Genomic DNA, 19,228 nt, shown 5'->3' on the forward strand with positions numbered 1-19,228 from the left:
CAGGGTCCTGGATCGAGCCTCACATCAGGCTCCCTGCTCAGTGGGGAGTCTGTTTCTCCCTCTGTCCCTCCCCCTGCTTGTGCTCTTGCTCTTTCTCTCTCTCAGATAAAAACAATCTTAAAAAAAAAAAAAGTGCAGAGATAGGTGTGACAGTCATGTGAAGGTTGTGAGGCCCACACACATGTGAAGATTTGACCACACCCAGGACACTGTGACCATATTCTCAAAGTATCACTAGAAGGACCGTTAGGCTGATAGTGAATTGGAAACCAGGACGTAATTATCCCACAGAAGAGAAGACCAAGGGGAACATGATAGGACCATGGGAGGCATTGCTGTAAGGGAGAGAGGGCTGTCTAATGGCCCATGCAATCTCTGGTGGTCCTCAATGCCTTGATAGGGAGAGGGGCCTTCTGCTGCTTTGCACTCTTTGCAAGATGACTGTGGCCATGTAACTTGAATTCAAAGATAATCAGCCCCATTTCTGTCAAATGGGATCTGCTATCCTCCCTCCCTCCCCGGTGGTGGGGTAGACTCTATGGCAGTGAAATGAAATGCTTCATGATGAAAGTGCACTATAGGGGACAAATCTCTACAAATATAAGGCACTATTACCAGGGTTTACTCACCTGTCAAATTTATCATTCATCAGAAGACCTTTCTCATCCCTCTTTTGCCAAGATAAGCTTTCCACTAGCTTCCATTTAAATAAAGGAATCCTTGAAAATGCATTGGAATTCTGCTCTTTTATAGGTAGAGCAGGGCAATTTAGAGAGTCTCTTTGAGAAATACGTGCCCTATCTCATCGATGTGATAGTGGAAGGGATAGTGGATGGAAGACAAGGCGAGAAGCTGAAGACAATAGTCCCTCAGACAGACCTAAATATGGTAAGAAACTATCTCTGTTAGCAAAGAGAAATTCTTCCCTAAAGGTGGACCCACAGTCCAAGGGAAGCAGAGATGCTCGGGGGGTGAACTGTAACATTGCAGGTTACTGACAAGGAAGACACAGCTCTTCCTTCAGGGACCCTGTGCAGGACAAGATGCCAGGCTCCATCTGATTGAACCAATATGGTGGGTCATAAGTTCCCATCACTCTGGGACCTGGGATCCCAGGATTTAGGACCAGAACTGACCCTGGGGTGGGGAGAGTACAATATATGGGCTGATCGGGGATTTTCCTGTGCACTAGGTAACTCAGTTAACCAAGATGTTGGATGCACTACTAGAAGGAGAAATAGAGGACCCCGACCTTCTGGAGTGCTATTTCTTAGAGGCTCTGTACTGTTCTCTGGGTGCTTCTCTGCTCGAGGATGGAAGGATTAAATTTGATGAATGTATTAAACGACTTGCTTCTTTGCCTTCTGCCGATACGGAAGGGGAATGGGCCAATCCCGGGGAATTGCCAAGTAAGAACTGAGTGCAACCTGTTTTCCTGCTCAGAATGCTTTTGGGGAGGTTTTTAGAGGAAGTGACCTTGCTTTTCCACGTGTTTGCCTGTATGGGTTTTGCAGCTCGTTTGCTTCTGTGGACAAACATGCAATGGTCAGAGCCCCTGGTGTATCCTCAGAAGTTCCGATGCATGAGCTGGAGCCCCAGTGGCTTTTCATGTTGACTAAACTTTTTTCCTCTGAGGCTAGGCACTTGCTGCCTTCCCTTTGTTTAAGTTTTTAAAATTTGTCACACTTCGCCTGACTTTGAGTTTCTTCTCCTTTGGACTTACCTTTTTTTTTTTTTTTTTTTAAACCGCCTCTCTAAATTTCCACGACTTAATTCAGCTGCTGTCTTCCCGAGTATTTGAACAGAAGGTGATCAAGTGAGGATGGGTAGGTCATTCTTAGGAGATCATCATATTAAAGTTTTAAGTTTGTGTGTGAAAAAATGCGCATGCTCCAAGAACTATATTTGGTGAAAGCATGCCTTTTTGAAGAACTATACATAACACTAGGATCCGTCTTTGTCTGTTTCTTGATGATATTTGAATATGACTTGGCCCGTAGACATCTTTCCAAGTCATAGTCTATCCTCATTACCCTCGGGTGTTCTTTTGAACGCATAGAGTAAAATGGTCTCAGGTCTTTCTAATGGAGACCACTGAGCAAATAAAAGATGTTTTTCAAGTCCCCGCCCTCTTGGGTGGCAGTTTGCTCAGACTTTCCCAGCTCGGCAAGCCTCCTTTGGGTGAGTACTTCCCAACCCTGCATGCCATGTGGGCTTCATGTGGCAGTCATCAGCAAGCCCCTCACTCGGGGGCCCTAGTGTGCTCTCGTTTTGGGGACCTGAGTGGCCCTGTGGACACCTCATTTCCAGATGCCTTCTGCCCTCAACCCCAGCAATGGGTCCCCTGACCTCATGCTAGCTCAAAACACCCGGCACTGTGTCTGCGTCGTCTATGTATATTGGCCTCCGTGACTCCAGCCATACCTGTCCATCTGGGCCTCGCGGGGACTGCCACCCACCTCTCTTCTTGTCCCCTCTCTAGCCCAACCCTGTGCTCCTTGCTTTTCTCTTCGCGTCCTTCACTGTTGGTCTATTACCCTCTCTTGTCCCAACCCCTGGCCCCCTTGCCCTGTTGTCCTTTCTTAAATCCCCGTGAGGAGCCCTGAATCTGTCTTCTGTGCTTCTCCAGGGCTGAGTGACACAGAAAACCACGAATTCAGACTGCTGCCTCCGTAAATGGAGTCTCGGCCTTGAACTCTCCCGTCCTCACGGGTAGCCTCCCTTTCTTTCCCCCAGACCGCCTGACCCTCTCCCCTCGCTCTGCAGAAGATCGTTCTTGCTTCCACAGGAAAAATGGAAGGCATCAGATTCCCCCAGACTTGTTCCGCTCCCCATCTCCCTGCTCAGGGAGGAGGTGGCCCCGGCCACAGAGGCTGCCCTGCACTTTGGGGCTTGCCCTCCTGCCGCTCAGGGGCCCGCTTCCTCGCTGGGCTCCTCTTGAGCTGTCTCTCCCGTCTCTCCCCTGCTGACCCCATCCCAGCCACTCCTGGACCTGCTCAGGTGACACCTTCCTAATCCTGTCTCCTTCTAGAGACGTCTCTCTGCCTCTTTCCTTTTAAGGCCATGCATCCTTCAAAGGCTGGCTGCAAGCTCTGTCCTCTCATCCCTCTCGCTTCTCAACCCACAGCCACCACCTCCTCGCCCCACAGCTGAAATGTGCTTCCAGCAAGCATCCCCCCTGCCCTCTCTGCCAGAGCCCATGGGCCTTCTTGCCCTCGCTGTCCTGACCTTGCCCCAGCGTCCAGTGCGGCTGACCACGCCCTGCCCTCTTGAAATGTTCTTCCTCTGCCCTGCGGGCCACTCCTGCCCGTCTCCTTCCTCCGCCCCTTCCTCACATTGGGGTTCAGTCCTCCAGCCTCCTTTCGTGCTTCATGTCCTCACAGAGTGCTGGCCATGTGCCCACATCTTCTGACTGCCAGTCTCCTTCCCTTCTGCGCCTTCTCCTGGTTCCCTAGCTCAGTTCTGTTGAAATCTGTCTATCATCATCATCTATCAATCACCTGTCTGCCTGCCTTGCACACTGGTGACCTTGATACTTTTTCCCCCACAACCTGTCATTTCTGTCTGTCACCCCCACCCCTGCCATCTCTCGTGAGCTCCTGTCACCTGTGCCCCGGGCAAGGCAGGGGCCTCATGAACAGATCTCCCAGTCTCTCCTTACCTCCTCCAGATGTGTTTCCCTCTACAGTCCTACTGGTCATTGCATATGCAGATCTGACCACGTCTCCCTCAGGAGGCTAATGTCAGTGGCTCCCCAGTACCCACAGGGTGGAGAACCAGCATCTGGAATGGTCAACTGGGCTCTTCATGCAACAGCCCCGCGGCCCTTCTAGCTTGACTTCGCCTGCTCCCTCTTGCTCTACCCACTCACTCCTTTCTGTTCCTCCAGCCACCAGCCATGCTCTCTTCTCCCTCTGACAGAGCCTCCCGGTGGCCCCCCAGTGCTCTCAGCTCAGGACTGCCCACCTTTCAGGTCTCAGATTGGATGGCATTTCCTTTGGGAAAGGTTCCTCCCAGTGCTAGCTGTAAGAGTTGGCATTGCTGGGGCAGTCTGTCTGGGAGGAGGTGCCCGAGGGAGATTTTCTTAGAGCTGAGTTTGCGGAGCACCCTGTGAGTGGTGTTCAGGTACAAAGAGGTTTGTGCTCTGGGGAGGCCCGGGGCGTCCCACGCTCCCTGTGGCACCCGGTGCTTCTCAGACCTCTCCCCTGCCCCTTCCTGGTTAGACGCCCTCACGCAGTGCCTGTGCACCTGGGCTTGCCCTGTAGCAGAACGTAGCACCACCCCCCGCCGGCCCACCAACACCTGTCAGCCTAGGGACCGGGCCTGTCCGCCTCTCTCTCGTGTTCTCAGGGAGGGGACTCAGCGGCTCTCCGCCCAGTGGACGGGAACGTTCATTGCGATACTCAGTTAAGTTGCAGTCCAGGGAACAGGGAGCATTAGCTCAACTCTAGCATGTGCCAGAGCTGATTCTGAAGTTCTGGGTCTAGGACTGAAGTGAAATCAGGCCACTGTTTACCGCAGGTCACCTTCCAACCTTGTATGACTTTCATTTTGATTCCACGCGGAAGAAATGGATACCGTGGAATCAATTAGTTCCTGACTATGTGCACAGCCCCAAGAGGAAATTCATCGACATCCTGGGTAAGTGAGAAGCAAACCCTGTTCTTGGTTTAATAGCGTGGGGCTCTCGTTCCGTGAGGCAGGAGCACGGGTCTGGTGGCCTCTGTGGCACTCCCGAGGCCCACCCAGTGTGCGGGCTGGGTCAAGAAGGTGGCGCGCTCGGTTCCGTTTCTGTGCCACTGGTGCTGAGCATCCGCAGACGTCGGTGACTCTCAGCTGCTACCTGGCAGGTGGGGTGGTGGCTGAATGGGCGGCTCCGCATCCCCTCACATCCCTGGACGGCTGGCTGGCCCCGGAAGGAATGAAGGACGAGAGAAAGAGGAACGAGCGAGGTTGCAGTGTGCAACCTCGGGGTTGCGTGCCGTGGACATTTCTATGTCGAGCTGTATTTTGAATGCGCCCCTCTGGCCATTTAGGTAATAGTGGCTGATAGAGGGAGACGTACCCAGTTCCTCAGGAGCCGGTCAGGATTAAAAACGACCAGTGTGTAGGACTGAGCCAGACCAGGCTTCGTCTTCAGAGCAAGTCGTTGGTCAGGAAACCAGGCCCTGCAGAGAGGTGACTGATGTAAGCCACGGAGACGCTGAGTTTTTAATATCCTGATATCCAGCAGAACTGGATATCAAAAACCCGTTTGGGTATTCTAAATCTGGCTGTGGCAGTGATAGGAATGTGTCCAACTCACCAAACTAGACCCTTGATGTGGGTGGATTTTATGGTGTGTAGGTTATATCTCCGTAAAGCTATTAAAGATAAACGGTTGGGGTAAGGAGATTCTCCTAAGCAGATCGCACCCACCCGTGCGTTTTCAAGGTCACATCTTGGGTTTTTGCTGATGCTTTTTGTGGGTCGTTTGGGATTCCGTGGAGCTCTGTGTTGCCACCTGCCCATCTGCTGGCGTTTCCAGGATGCTCCCATGCCTAACATGTTCCTCAGTTCATACAGTGGATACAACACGCATGACGTGGATGCTGGAACAGATGGTCAAGATCAAGCAGCCTGTTATTTTGGTCGGTGAATCTGGCACCTCCAAGACAGCCACTACCCAGAACTTCCTCAAAAATCTGAATGAAGAGATCAATGTAAGTCATTGTACTCATTCGTTACCTACAGCTGCGTAACAAACAACCCCAACGTGTAGCAACTCAGTGCAACCTACGCTCCGTATCTCACCGTTTCTGTGGGTCAGGAATCTGGGAGTGGCTGTGCTGGGTGGTTTGAGCTCAGACTCTCTGCTGAGATCACTGGCCAGCCGTTGGCCGAGGCTGTAGTCATGTGAAGGCCTGACGGGGGCCGGAGGGCCCTCTTCCAAGATGGCAGGCCTCAGTTTCCCCACTGTGTAGACCTTTCCAAGGGCTGCTGGATGGCCTCTTGATGGGGCCGCTGGCTTCTGCCAGAGCCAGTGTCCAGGACGGATGGCAAATCAGATACTGCACTGCCTTTGATGACCTGGGAAATCACCTTCACTTCTGCCACCTTCTGTGGGTCACACAGAGATCACAGTGAATCACCTTGATAGAGTGTGGGAGGGGCCTACGCAGGTGAATACCTGGAGGTGAGGATGAGCGGGGGTCATCTTAGAGGCTGGCCGTCGCATTACTCATCACCATTTTGTGGTTTTTGCCTTCCTCCAGCCCTGTGTTATACGTGGGAGGGTCTGACTGTGTCCGTGCCACGGGGGCAGGCAACAGCCAACTTGCAGTCAGATCTGGAGGGACTCATAGTCAGTGGGGGAGACAGACTCGAAAAAGAACCCCTGAAACACGAGAGTGCAGAATGTGCCAGGGCACCACCAAACGTTAGGAACAAGGAGGGTAGTTCTCCTTTCTAGACTTAGAGTTGCCCTACGTGGGCCGCCTGCTCATCATTTCAACTGCCCTGACTTTAAACAATTTTTATTTAGTGTTTTAATAACTGAGGAAAGACTCTCTCTCCTCCAAGGAGCTGCCTGTGAGTTTCAGGATATCCAGCTCATATGTACTTGCCCCAGATCCACTCTGACTCCGGTTTTTGTTAATATTCACTCATCATTTCTGGAACCTCCTTCTGGAACCTCCAAGGGGAGCAAAGTTTCCTTCAGCTTTCCTCCCTGACTCTCTTACTTAGGCTTGTTCCCAGGAAACCAGAGGGCCCCCTGGGGTAGGGAGTGGGCAGCCGGGCTTTGTGCGATGGGCGTCGTGTGATGTGGGCAGGACTGGGCCGGCCTGCCTGTGAGTGCTCAAGCCCACTCACACACCGGCGCATGAAAACATGGTTTACTTAGCTCTCAGGATGTCATTGTGGAGGGCACAGACGGGAGGTTTCCAGCCCGAGGGACCTGCACGTTTGTGGAGTCAGGCAAACAATAGTGACATTCAGAAACCCCCACCACGATGCCCTTTCCCCTGGGATTCAGCAGCCAATGCTTCTCGGCCCAACAGGCACATCTGATCACATTCATTATAACGAGATGCACATTCGCCTTTGCCACGTTCAGCTCCTGTGCACCTGCCCCTGTGGGCCCCTTAGAGGGCAGGGTGATCTACAGCAGTGGTTCTCAAAGGGTGGTCCCTAGGCCAGGAGTATTGCCTGAAAACTTGCTTACACTGTCCTAGACCTCTGAGGATGGGGCCCTTGGGGCTGCGTGGCACCAAGCCCTCCAGGTGACCCGGGGGCATAATTAAGTCCGAGAACCACTGACCAATGAACTCTCACTGCTCTAAGAAGCACAGTGAGAGGCCTGGGTACGTCCCGTGTGTGAGGATGTGCACTCCACACAGGGATCCGGGGGCCTCCCTCACCTTTCTCTCAGCAGCTAGTGCTCCATGCTCAGTGCAGAGTCTGACGCAGGGCTTGATTTCACGACCCTGAGATCATGAACTGAGCCAAAATCGAGTCAGATGCTCAACCAACTGAGCCACTGAGGCACCCCTACATATCTCCTCTTTAAAAATTATGGTAAAATTCACATGGTGTAGAATTAGTTATTTTAACCATTTTAAAGTACACAGTTTGGGGCGCCTGGGTGGCTCAGTCATTAAGCGTCTGCCATTAAGAGTCTTTGCATCCAAAGATGCTCTCTCAGACCTATTTATTAAGATGCAGCAGGCACGCTAGTCACTTATGGTTGAATACTACTTTGTCATATTGCAAACACCTCTGTGGATTTCATCTCCTGTGATTAAATCACCCTATGAAGTAGTTCAAGCAGATGCTTTATAATCGTCTTACAGATGAGAAAAACGAAGCTCTAAAAGGTTGAACCTCTCTTTGGATGTCCCCTAGCCAGAACTGGGCAGAACTAAGACCCCCCCCTACCCAGTCCCCATTGTGCCCAAGGCCCATGTGCCGCCACTCATTATTGCCCTGTATCACCTGCCAAAAGGAAAGAATGGAGGACAGACACACGTTGGGTTATAAAAAAGTTCAGATACCAGTGAATTTGCAAAATTGATGGTAGCTCATGGTCCAGCATTTCCCTCTGGTACTGTGAAGACACGAAGACACGACCACCTTCTGGAATGATCCTTCTCTGTTGCAGATTGTGTTAATGGTCAACTTCTCCTCCCGCACCACATCAATGGATATCCAAAGAAATTTGGAAGCAAATGTGGAAAAACGAACCAAAGACACGTATGGCCCACCCATGGGAAAACGCCTCCTGGTGTTCATGGACGACATGAATATGCCAAAGGTAGCCTTAGGTTGTGGAGCAGGGAGCGGTGGCCAAGGCTGTGTTCTTGTGTTTGTGTTGCTGCATATGTGTATGGAGTCTGGGAGTGTGAGAACACGTGTCTTCATTCTTCGTAACACCTGCAGGGTGCTGGTTATGGGGAGCCAGCTCAGGAGACAATGTTACCGGAATGCTCTTCTTACCCAGAGGGACTTTTGCTTACTGATGGCTTTCCTTGCTTTCTTAAAGGAGTAAAGTAAGCAGCAGGCAGCTTCCAAACTCTTTACAGCATGTGTTTGAGTAAGTGATTTCCAATGCGCTTAGATGATAATATTGTTCTCAGTCCCACATACTTGGGAAGCATACGGCAGACACTTCCCAAGGATTCCTCTGGATTTACCAAGGAAGAGAAACTTCAGCATGCGTGAGGAGAGTGTTTCTGGGGCCAGAGCCTGAGTGGTGTGAATCTTTCTTAGTACTGAAATTTAAGTTTATGTAATTCCTGCAGAACCATGTTTTTTTCCTCTGAAAATCTATCTTCCACATAGACTGTGTGCAGAGCCAGGATCCATCCATCCATCCATCCAACCATCCATCCATCCATTTATTTATCCATTCATCTATCCACACACTCATCCATCTGTTTGTGCATCTGTTCATCCATCCATGCACGCACCCATACACCCTTTTATCCATCCATGCATACATCCAGTTAACATATATTTATTGAGCACCTCTTATGGGTCTGGTGCTGAGCAGTAATGAACAAAACATAAGTAGTCCCTGCTCTCATGGAGCTTATGAGACAGATTTTAAAAAATTACAAATGAATATATAGCCGCAAACCTTGAGAAGCCCTGTGGAACGAAAACCACGGTGCTCCGAGAGAGTAAGAGAAGAGACAAGAATTAGTTTAGATGGTCAGCAAAGGCATCCCTGAGTTCTGTTTTACGGTACTACTGTTATCTCTTTTCTTTAAAAACTAAATCAAGGTGGATGAATATGGCACACAACAGCCAGTCGCCTTGCTGAAGCTGCTGTTGGAAAGAGGCTACTTATATGACCGTGGGAAGGAGCTGAACTGTAAAAGCATTCGGGACCTTGGCTTTATTGCTGCGATGGGAAAAGCTGGAGGAGGCCGCAATGAAGTTGATCCAAGATTTATTTCACTGTTCAATGTCTTCAATGTACCATTTCCTTCAGAGGAGTCTTTGCATTTAATTTATTCCTCCATCCTGAAAGGCCACACCTCGGTAACTTGCTTTTAGTTAGCTGTCTAAACTAGAGGGCCTTGTGTTGGGGAGAAGTCGACTTAGGCATTAGGCACAGAAGGCACGAGGCCCACGGTCCTTTTGGGGGGGTCCACGAAAATGTTCTGATTCCTTTCAAAACCAGAAGAAAAAAATGAATATAGTCTAGCCTGGATTATATTCATCTTTATACCAGTACAGTCGTAAAAAATAAAGTAATATATTTTTATGGTGGAAGAGGCCCAGAAGGCAAGAGTGTCTTGGGTCCACAGAAGTCATGATGTGGCCCTGAGCTACATGTGCCACATCGAGTTGCAGCAGTGACTCAACTAGGGGACCAGGACCTGGAATCAGACCCCATTCTGCTCCCTGGGCACGTTCCTTGAGCTCTCCTAGACCTGGTTCTCATCTGGAAAGGGGATAATGATGGTATCCACGTCACTGAGTTTCTGGGAGCATGAAAGGAGAAAAATGCACGTGAAATGTGCGGCACAGTGTCTAGGACATAGCAGATACTCATTAGATACTAGTTACTGCTCTCGGTGTGATGATTTAACTTGGCCGCCGCCTCCTGCAAAATGGAACCCGTTCATTTAACGATGACCTTTTGGTCCTGGCATTTCCCTCCTACAGTGAGGTCTGTGCACACAAGGTCTTCAGGGGCAGGAAAGATAAAGGCGTGGAACGGCGAGATGTGATCGGTAGGAACTGGGGGCACCTGCCATGTTCACGCCTTACCTTAAACTACTCACTCTCAAAACTGGGAGGTCTGCACTAGTCAAACGCAAACCAAAGGCTCGTTTGGGTTTTGGTTTCACATCATGTTGACTTGCCAGTTAATGTGAAAATTTAGGGAAACAAAGCAAATCAGATGATAAGTTTCTTTGACCTTTTAATTTTTTTTTTTTAAAGATTTTATTTATTTATTTGAGAGAGAGAGAATGAGAGACAGCATGAGAGGGAGGAGGGTCAGAGGGAGAAGCAGACTCCCCGCCGAGCAGGGAGCCCGATGCGGGACTCGATCCCGGGACTCCGGGATCATGACCTGAGCCGAAGGCAGTCGCTTAACCAACTGAGCCACCCAGGCGCCCCTAATTTTTTTATTTCCTTTTTTTTTTTTTTTAAGAGAGTGAGAGAAGAATGGGGGGTGGTGGGAGGGGCAGAGGGAGAGAGAATCTTAAGGAGGCTCCATGCTCAGTGCAGAGTCTGACGCAGGGCTTGATTTCACGACCCTGAGATCATGAACTGAGCCAAAATCGAGTCAGATGCTCAACCAACTGAGCCACTGAGGCACCCCTACATATCTCCTCTTTAAAAATTATGGTAAAATTCACATGGTGTAGAATTAGTTATTTTAACCATTTTAAAGTACACAGTTTGGGGCGCCTGGGTGGCTCAGTCATTAAGCGTCTGCCTTCGGCTCAGATCATGATCTCAGGTCTTGGGATCGAGCCCCACATTGGGCTCCCTGCTCGGCAGGAAGCCTGCTTCTCCCTCTTCCACTCCCCCTGCTTGTGTTCCCTCTCTCTGTGTGTCTTTCTCTGTCAAATAAATAAATAAAATATTTAAAAATAAAGTCACCCCAAAAGCAATTGCTAATCTGCATTCTGTCTCTGTGGATTTCCCTCTTCTGGACATTTCATATAAATGAAATCATATACTATGTGGTCTTCTGTGACTGGCCTCTTTCATTAGCCTTATGTTTTCAAGGTTCATCCGTGTGGTAGTTTATGTGTTAATACTCTGCTCCTTGATATGGCCAAATAATATGCTGCTGTATGGATAGACCACATTGGCTTATCCATTCATCCATTGATAGACACTTCATTTTTTAGGTGTTTCATGAAAGCATCATGGCTGTGAGTGACAAGCTGACTTTCTGCACATTGGCGCTTTACAAAACCATTGTGCAGGACCTGCCTCCCACCCCATCTAAGTTCCATTACATCTTTAATCTTCGGGATCTCTCGAGAGTTTTTAATGGTTTTGTCCTCACGAATCCAGAGCGGTGAGTTTGTTTTGTCTCACTAACATGTGGCCCATTGGTATGATGATGCTTTTTCTTACTCTTTTATGACAGAGGACTTGTCAATGAACTCGATGAATCAATGTATCCCTTATTCACCCACTTTTTATGTTAAATGAAGAGAAGAGTTAAATGCATGGTTAAGGCCTGATGACTTGTAAGCCCTTGACTTGAAGACAGGTGGAATCAAGAAAGGCAGATGTGTGGACACGTGGACAAGTGGATTTAGCCCTTCAGTGGGACTGCTCTACTGATCATTTGTTCCTAGTTCTAAAATTGCCTTTTGCTCAGGCAACTGAATTGTTTGCAGTTGCTAATTGGTTACATTATGTGTTGTCTTTGGGAGAAGTAAGCACAGGGGACAGAAAGGATTTAAGTCTGGGTATAGACATTTTCTTGTTAAAGCTAGATTTGTGTATTTATGTTAATGTATACTTTATGCGGATTTGCAAGCATAGTCCGATTTTGTGGATTCACGTTGAGTCCACAAAATTTTGAAAAGTGAGTTAGTTGAGGGCTTTCCACGTACCCAAACTTATTCTCAGGTACCCTTGAAGGGTTTGGAATGATAGTTCAGGAGAAGACAGCTCCAGGTATATAGCAGGGGGTGAGGGCTCTTTGTCAGAAACCAGAGAAAGTTCTGGAACTGGGGCCAGATGGAGCTGGTTCTTAAGCGGCCAGTGGCCTTGATGCTGATTTTAAATCCATATATCCCAGCATGTAGGAGCCGGGTCAGGTATACATTTTATGTCACTTATGTCATTTACAGATAATGTTCTTTTTCTTCCTGACCAGAGGATAAATTGTAGATGGTGATTTTATGGTCTTTACACTTAATTTGTTAGTTTCCATTAAATTTCATTAATGTGAGACCAGGGGGAGAAAAGGACTATAGAGAAGTCGACCTTTTCTGTGCCCTGTGTATCCATCTGAAAATAGTGGCATGTGGCGCCTCTCTCTCTCTAGATGACTTCGAGACTGATTTTGCCCCTTCCATCATGTAGGTTCCAGACAGTGACCCAGATGGTGAGAGTCTGGAGAAACGAGTGTCTGAGGGTCTTCCACGACCGGTTAATCAATGAAACAGACAAGCAACTGGTCAGTACCTCAAAATAGACCAGCAAATTCAACTCTGGGTGAAATAAACAAGTGTAGTAACCCCCCTCCCCCACCATGTTTTTTTTTTTTTTTTTATATAGTTCACCAATGGAGAAAAATATACTAACAACAGAAGTTGACGGATAAAGGAGGGTGGGTTATTAAGTACCTTGTAGCAACTGGAAGAAAAGAATTACCTCAGATAATCTTAGCGTATGTTCTTTTTCTGACAAGTTTTAGCACATCTATGTTGTTGAGTCTGGGTCCTTAAGTGGTTTTCTGTCGAAAGGTGCAAGACCACATAAGAGACTTAGTTACGGAACATTTTAACGATGATGTGGAGGTGGTGATGCGGGATCCCATCCTGTTTGGAGACTTCCGGATGGCCTTGCAGGAAGAGGAAACACGCATTTATGAAGACATCCAGGATTATGAGGCAGCCAAGGCTTTGTTTCAGGTGTGGATGGGGGTGATCTTCTCCATGCGCTCACGTTTCCTGGGAGCGCTTCTCAGGGGAACCAAGCACTGCACGGGTACTCAGGAGGCAGAGCTGAGAAGAATACCCATGACGCTGTCTCAAGGTTCAGAATGTAGGCTCGTGTCCAGTCCGGTGATTACCACGTCCGGCGGTGCATGGAATGACCTGAGGAATGTGTTAAATGCACGGGCCCCTGGGCTCGCCCTTCTGAATTTCCCTTCTTCAAGCCCATGAAAGGTCCTGGGGTTCAAATGCACAGCCAGGTTTGGGAACTACTCAGCTGACTCTCTGATACTCATTTTCATTTTAACTCATGACTTGAGCCCTATAATGAGCTTTGGCTCACTGCTGGCTGATCACAAACCAGCAGATCAAAACCTTAGCTGTCAACACTAGATTTAGTCCCATAAACCCAGATGATTTCATTATTTCAACCACTATAGATTATTGAAAAGAAAATCAATCCTCTGTTCTTAATTCCTCCTGGACAAAAGGAAATAGTCTGTCTCTTAAAATCCAGTGATCCTTTTCAATTTTTTTTTTTTTTTAATTCAGGAAATTCTTGAGGAGTATAATGAAAGCAACACCAAAATGAACTTAGTTCTCTTTGATGATGCTCTGGAGCACCTAACCCGTGTGCATCGCATCATCCGGATGGACCGTGGCCACGCCCTGCTGGTCGGGGTTGGAGGCTCTGGGAAGCAGTCTCTTGCCAGGCTGGCCGCCTTCACAGCCGGCTGCGAGGTGAGTCAACCTCCCCTCCCAGAAATAAGTTTGTTAAACCAATTTCAGCCATTGGTAGTTCATGCAAATATTGGAATAATCTATAACAGATCATAACATGATGTTTTCATGGAGTGTAGAGTTGTTTTTTTTTTCTTGTCATTATTTTAACTGAATGTCCAAACAATCTAACTTTTGTATTATCTTTGGAGTGGAGACTATGTCAAATCAAATTTGAGAGTCAGACATGAGCAAGTCTTGTGGTTTGTGGTGTGTATTCATGTGGAGGAGGGATTGGCCCAAACCTCCGTGGACCCAGCATTCGGGTCAGCAACTTGCTTCCTGGCCGTTGTATCTGCACGACCAGCCCACACAGTTCTGGGCCATTCTTAGAATCTCTTTAAAAAAAAAACCCCCAAAGCAATAGCTTTATTGAGATATAATTCACTGGTCATACAATTCACCCATGTGCAATTCAGGGCTTTCCAGTATATTCACAGATCCACACAACCATCACTGTAGTGTATTTGAGGACATTTTTGTCACCCCCAAAAGACATCCCATGCGCCTTAGCTTTCTACCCTTCACCCAGCCCTAAAAAAAACACTAATCTACTTTCTGTCTCTGTAGACTTCCCTGTCCTGGACTCTCCTGTGAATAGAATCATAGAGGATGTGGTCTTTTGTGATAGCTTCTCTCACTTAGCGTAGTAATGTTTTCAAGCTCCCTCCACGGATCAGTACTTCATTCCTCTTTATGGCCGATTCGTGTTCTGTTGTCTGGATTGACCACGTTCTGTTTACCCCTTCACCCGTTAATGGCCATGTGGGTTGTTTCCACCCTTTGGCCGCTGTGAACGGCGCTGCCCTGAACGTTCACGTACAAGTCTGTGTGTCAACACGTGTTTTTGTGTCTCTTGGGTAGACACCTAGCGGTGGAATTGCCGGGCCATATGGCAGTTTCATGTTTAATCACTTGAGAAACTGCCAGATTGTTTTCCAAAGCGACCGTACCATTCTCCAGTGCCACCAGCACTGCGTTGGGGCTCCTGTTTCTCCACACCATTCTCAGAATCTTCCAGTGAGCTCCTGCCGTGCCCACTGGCAGTTCACTCCTGCCGTGCCCACTGGCAGTTCACTCCTGCCGTGCCCACTGGCAGTTCACTCCCGGGGACCTCTCCAAGTGGAGATGTGTAACACGCAGGGAGGCTGAATTTTGGAGAAGAGTCATCTCTACAATTCACTTGTTTATTTTTGATTTCGTTGCTTATGCTTTAGTGTCATATCTAAAAAGTCATTGCCAAGACCCATGCATGACAATGTGGGGTTTTTTTTAAGCAAAGGTTAAATATGGGTGGTGAGGACAGTGGCATTATGTCCTTCATCTTGCTTGGTTTGTTCATTTAAATGCCTTAACAGCCAATAGCAGCCACAACAAAGGATTATCCTGATTTATGCTACTGGTAATATCCATTTTCCCCTGTTCTCGCCACCGCTGGATACTGTCATTCTGATATTTGCCAATATTATAGGTGAAATATAGTATAGTTTAAATAAGCATTTCTTTCTTCAAATTCATAGTGAAATCTGAATATCTTTTTATATGCTCATTGGATATTTGTCTTTTCTCTTTTGTGAGCTGCCTTTTTATGCACTTATTGATTTGTGAGAACTCTTTATATAGAAGAGCAATCAGGGTTAGTTCAATGAATCTAGCTTGCAGTATTTCACAAATATTGACCTTTTGTTTAGAACATTTCTAGAAAAGTGAAAAAACAAATTTGGTTGATTTATCTTTAAAATCTGATAAAATGTGTGAGCAAGGGGCGCCTGGGTGACTCAGTCGGTTGAGCATCTGACTCTTGGTCTCGGCTCAGGTGGTGATCTCAGGGTCGTGGGATCGAGCCCATGTAGGCTCTGTGCTCAGCAGGGTGTCTGCTTGGGATTCTCTCCCTCTCCCCTTGCTTGCTTTTTTCTCTCTCTCTCAAATAAATAAATAAATCTTAAAAAAAATGTGACCAAAATGTCATTGTTTTATAATTGTACCTTTTTCTAGACAAGTTGATTTTTTTCTGTTGATGGGTCTGGGTAAATCAGACATAACTTTCCTCTGAGGTAGTGGTTGTGCGTCTTGGCCTCGGGGAATGGCAGAGAGAGGGTGCCCGAGGGACCGAGGAGGAGGATGAAGGCGAGCTGGGCTGTCGCTGTGCCCTGCCCGGGAAGTGGAGGGGAGGCTGGGGGGGAGGGGCAGGATCCCAGCGAGCGGTTCATGCCAAGTGGAGTTAGGAACTGTGGTGGGGAAGCAGAGAAGCTGCACCCGGGGAGGACAGATGGGGTCTGCAGGTGTCAGATGGAACCGGAGACCAAATATTTGGCTGAACGTCGTCTATGTTGCCTTGAGCGTGTGTGTGTGTGTGTGTGTGTGTGTGTGTGTGTGTGTGTGTGTGTGTGAGAGAGAGAGAGAGAGAGAGAGAGAGAGAGAGAGAGAGAGAGAGACAATGTGAAGGTCTGTGCGACTATGTGAGTGTAAGTGTGGAAGTGCACCGAGTGCTGTGCAAGGACTGGTGAGTGGAACAGAGGGTGCGTGTGCCCCCGTGAGTGGGTGTGAATTGGGGTCAAGGGGAGGCTGGGTCCTGGGGACGTTCGAGTTCCTGTAAGTCTTCTGAGCTGTTTCGAAGCTGACGGTGGGCTGCTTGCAGTTAACACGTGTATGCCCCCGGGGCCAAGGGAAATGAAGGGAAAAGAGGTGACTGAAATTTGTGTCCTCGTTTACATTTATGTCTATTTTGTGTGTAGTAAGATTTTTAAATTTAAGAATTTGAAATGGCTTCTTCCTTAGTTGCCCTACACATCTTCCCACGATCTCTCATTTTCGATGAACTCTGAACGAGACTGTGCCCACACGTTACGGTTGTGCTTGTGTGTGTGTATGTTCCGTTTTTCCTTGTCCTTCGTGGCTTGGCCCATCCTCTGCTTCCTGCCCCCCACCCCGTCCCCGTTCCCGGCTGTCCCCCTGCCCTGTGACTCAAACGATTCGTTTAACGACTGAAGGTGTCCTTTTTTCGGCCGTACTCACGTGATCCCACCTGCACAGACCTGTGTCCCCCGCACACACTGTCACGCCTACACGTGTGTGCACACACAGCATATATCTGTCACCGCTCATCTGACACAAAGGGATGTCCGAGTTTCCTTCGTCCTGCATTTCCCACTCAGCAGCGTTTGTGAAGATGGCCCGGGGCGTCTGCTTTCGCTGTCACTCGTGTCCCCGAGACGGCTGCACAGCCTGCCCCTCTCCCCCCGCCATTGGCTGGTGGTCTCACCGCTGCTGTGCTCTTTGTCGGCAGGTGTTTGAGATCCTTCTGACCCGAGGCTACTCTGAGAACAACTTTCGGGAAGACCTGAAGAACCTTTACCTCAAACTTGGGATCGAGAACAAAATGATGATCTTCCTGTTCACGGACGCCCACGTGGCCGAGGAGGGCTTCCTGGAGCTCATCAACAACATGCTGACGTCAGGTGCTGGGGGGCTGCTCCCGCGAGGGGCGTGCTGGCTGGTTATAAGGGCAGGTGGAGGGGCCACTCAGCGCACACCTGGTGGGTCACGTAGAGCAGATTGGAGGTCACTGTCTGGGCAATGATGTGGCCTAGGCTTATGTTTTCATGGGTCCCTGCCCCGTGGGGTCTAGGCAAGAGGGAGGTGAGAACGGGAGAGGGTGGCCGGTGACCTGGGTCTGGACGGCGCCGGGCGGGGGCTGGGGGCGGTGGGAATGGAGAGAAGTGGGTAGATTCATGAGCTAGTTTGGAGGTGGAGCCAACAGGACTTGTACGGATCGGATGAGGGCAAGAAAGGGAGAGCGCACCCAGGAGGCTCCCCGTTTCTGGCCGGAGCGAGTGATGAGTGGTCCCATTGCTAGGAGGGGGAAGACCAGCTGGGGGCTTGTGCTGCTCAGGATGTGTGGAGTGTGTTACACTTACAAGAAATCCAAACAGAACATCACATAGTGTATTAGCTAGCACGCTAGGGCTGCTGTAACAAATGACCATGGAATGGGTGGTTGAAAACCACAGATATTTAGGGCGCCTGGTGGGCTCGGTCGGTGGAACGTGCAACTCTTGATCACAGGGTTGTGAGTTCGAGTCCCATGTTGGGGGTAGAGATCACTTAAAAAAAATCTAAAACCACTAACATTTGTTGTCTCACAGTCTGGAGGTCCCACACCACAGTGTTGGCAGGGGTGGTTCCTTCTGGGACTCTGGGGGAGACTGTCCCAGGCCTCTCTCCAGCTTCTGCTGGTCTCTGTGATTCCTTGGCTTGTGACGCCTCGCCCAGGTTCTGCCTTCCCGCTCTCCCTGTGTGTGCATGTCTGTCTCCGCATCCACATTTCCCCTTTTTATAATAAGGACACCAGTTGTATTGGCTTAAGACCTACCTCAATGACCTCATTTTAACTTGATGACTTCCGAAAAGACCCTGTTTCCAAGTGAGGTCACATTTTGAGGTCCTGGGGACTTCAACATCTCTTTTTGGGGGCAACACAAACCCCTAGCAGATGGGTGGTTGGATTATAGGGGTCTGGCTCTCAGAATAGGGGCCCAGGGCGGAGATGTCAATTTTAACATCACTGGCGTGTGGTTCCCCAAGCCTTGCGGATGGATGGAAGCATCTGGGGGGAGAGTTCGAGAAATCAGGTGAGCCCAGGACTGGGTTCAGGGAGAAGAGGCGGAGTGAGCCAGAGGCTGAGATGGTAGGAGGAGAACCTGGAGCGAGTTCCTCTATCTCTTGCAGAATACACGGCTATGATCTAATTACAGCAGAAGGACGTGAAGCATCATCAGCAAAGGGGAAGAGGTACACGGGGGGGATGTCTGGGGAGCCAGGCACAGGCTTCCAGAACCCTCTTGCAGGGCAGTCACACAGGACATGTTTAAGTCCTTTCCCTCTGATTGTGACACCCCATGTGAAGTGTCGTCTCCCAGGGAAGCCCATTAGGGATTCAGCACCCAGGGGGTTCACTGGGGGCTGGTCACGTAGGCACCTGCTGCCTGGCACCGACCAAGATTCCAGATTTCCAGAGGGGAAGCAGGTGGTCAGCATAGACCACACTGTTTGTAGGTGAGCCACTTGGATGGATGAACGGCGGTGGGAACCCTCCCCAAGTCCAAGTTCCCGGACGCCGGCCAGGGGCCAACCCTGTACGCAGGCCTTTGTAAGGAGTGCAGCCCCAGGCCTGCTGTGTCAGCTTCTTTCTGTACGGGAACCTATCAGATATTAAATAAGAATGTGTGGTACTAATTTGAAATGGCGTAGATATAGTTAAGACAACATCCCACCTAGCGAGAATCTGGCTGCTTTCTTGTCGTCGGGGGCTCTCTCAGCAC

General features: G+C 49.1%; 1 protein-coding gene across 2 annotated transcripts in view; it reads left to right on the forward strand.

Moving 5' to 3' along the window:
* The window catches only part of DNAH10 (dynein axonemal heavy chain 10), a 130,706-nt gene that overhangs the window by 78,145 nt on the left and 33,333 nt on the right, over positions 1 to 19,228 (forward strand). For both annotated transcript variants that reach the window (XM_044921325.1, XM_021698501.2), the window contains 11 exons: positions 754 to 888; positions 1,193 to 1,409; positions 4,522 to 4,641; positions 5,557 to 5,702; positions 8,141 to 8,293; positions 9,265 to 9,525; positions 11,358 to 11,530; positions 12,553 to 12,646; positions 12,936 to 13,103; positions 13,680 to 13,868; positions 17,194 to 17,365. In XM_044921325.1, coding sequence (XP_044777260.1) covers positions 754 to 888; positions 1,193 to 1,409; positions 4,522 to 4,641; positions 5,557 to 5,702; positions 8,141 to 8,293; positions 9,265 to 9,525; positions 11,358 to 11,530; positions 12,553 to 12,646; positions 12,936 to 13,103; positions 13,680 to 13,868; positions 17,194 to 17,365 — 1,828 coding nt within the window. The remainder of the gene's footprint in view (positions 1 to 753; positions 889 to 1,192; positions 1,410 to 4,521; positions 4,642 to 5,556; positions 5,703 to 8,140; positions 8,294 to 9,264; positions 9,526 to 11,357; positions 11,531 to 12,552; positions 12,647 to 12,935; positions 13,104 to 13,679; positions 13,869 to 17,193; positions 17,366 to 19,228) is intronic.

Source organism: Neomonachus schauinslandi, chromosome 14 (assembly GCF_002201575.2).
Source record: "Neomonachus schauinslandi chromosome 14, ASM220157v2, whole genome shotgun sequence".
Lineage (NCBI taxonomy): Eukaryota > Metazoa > Chordata > Mammalia > Carnivora > Phocidae > Neomonachus > Neomonachus schauinslandi.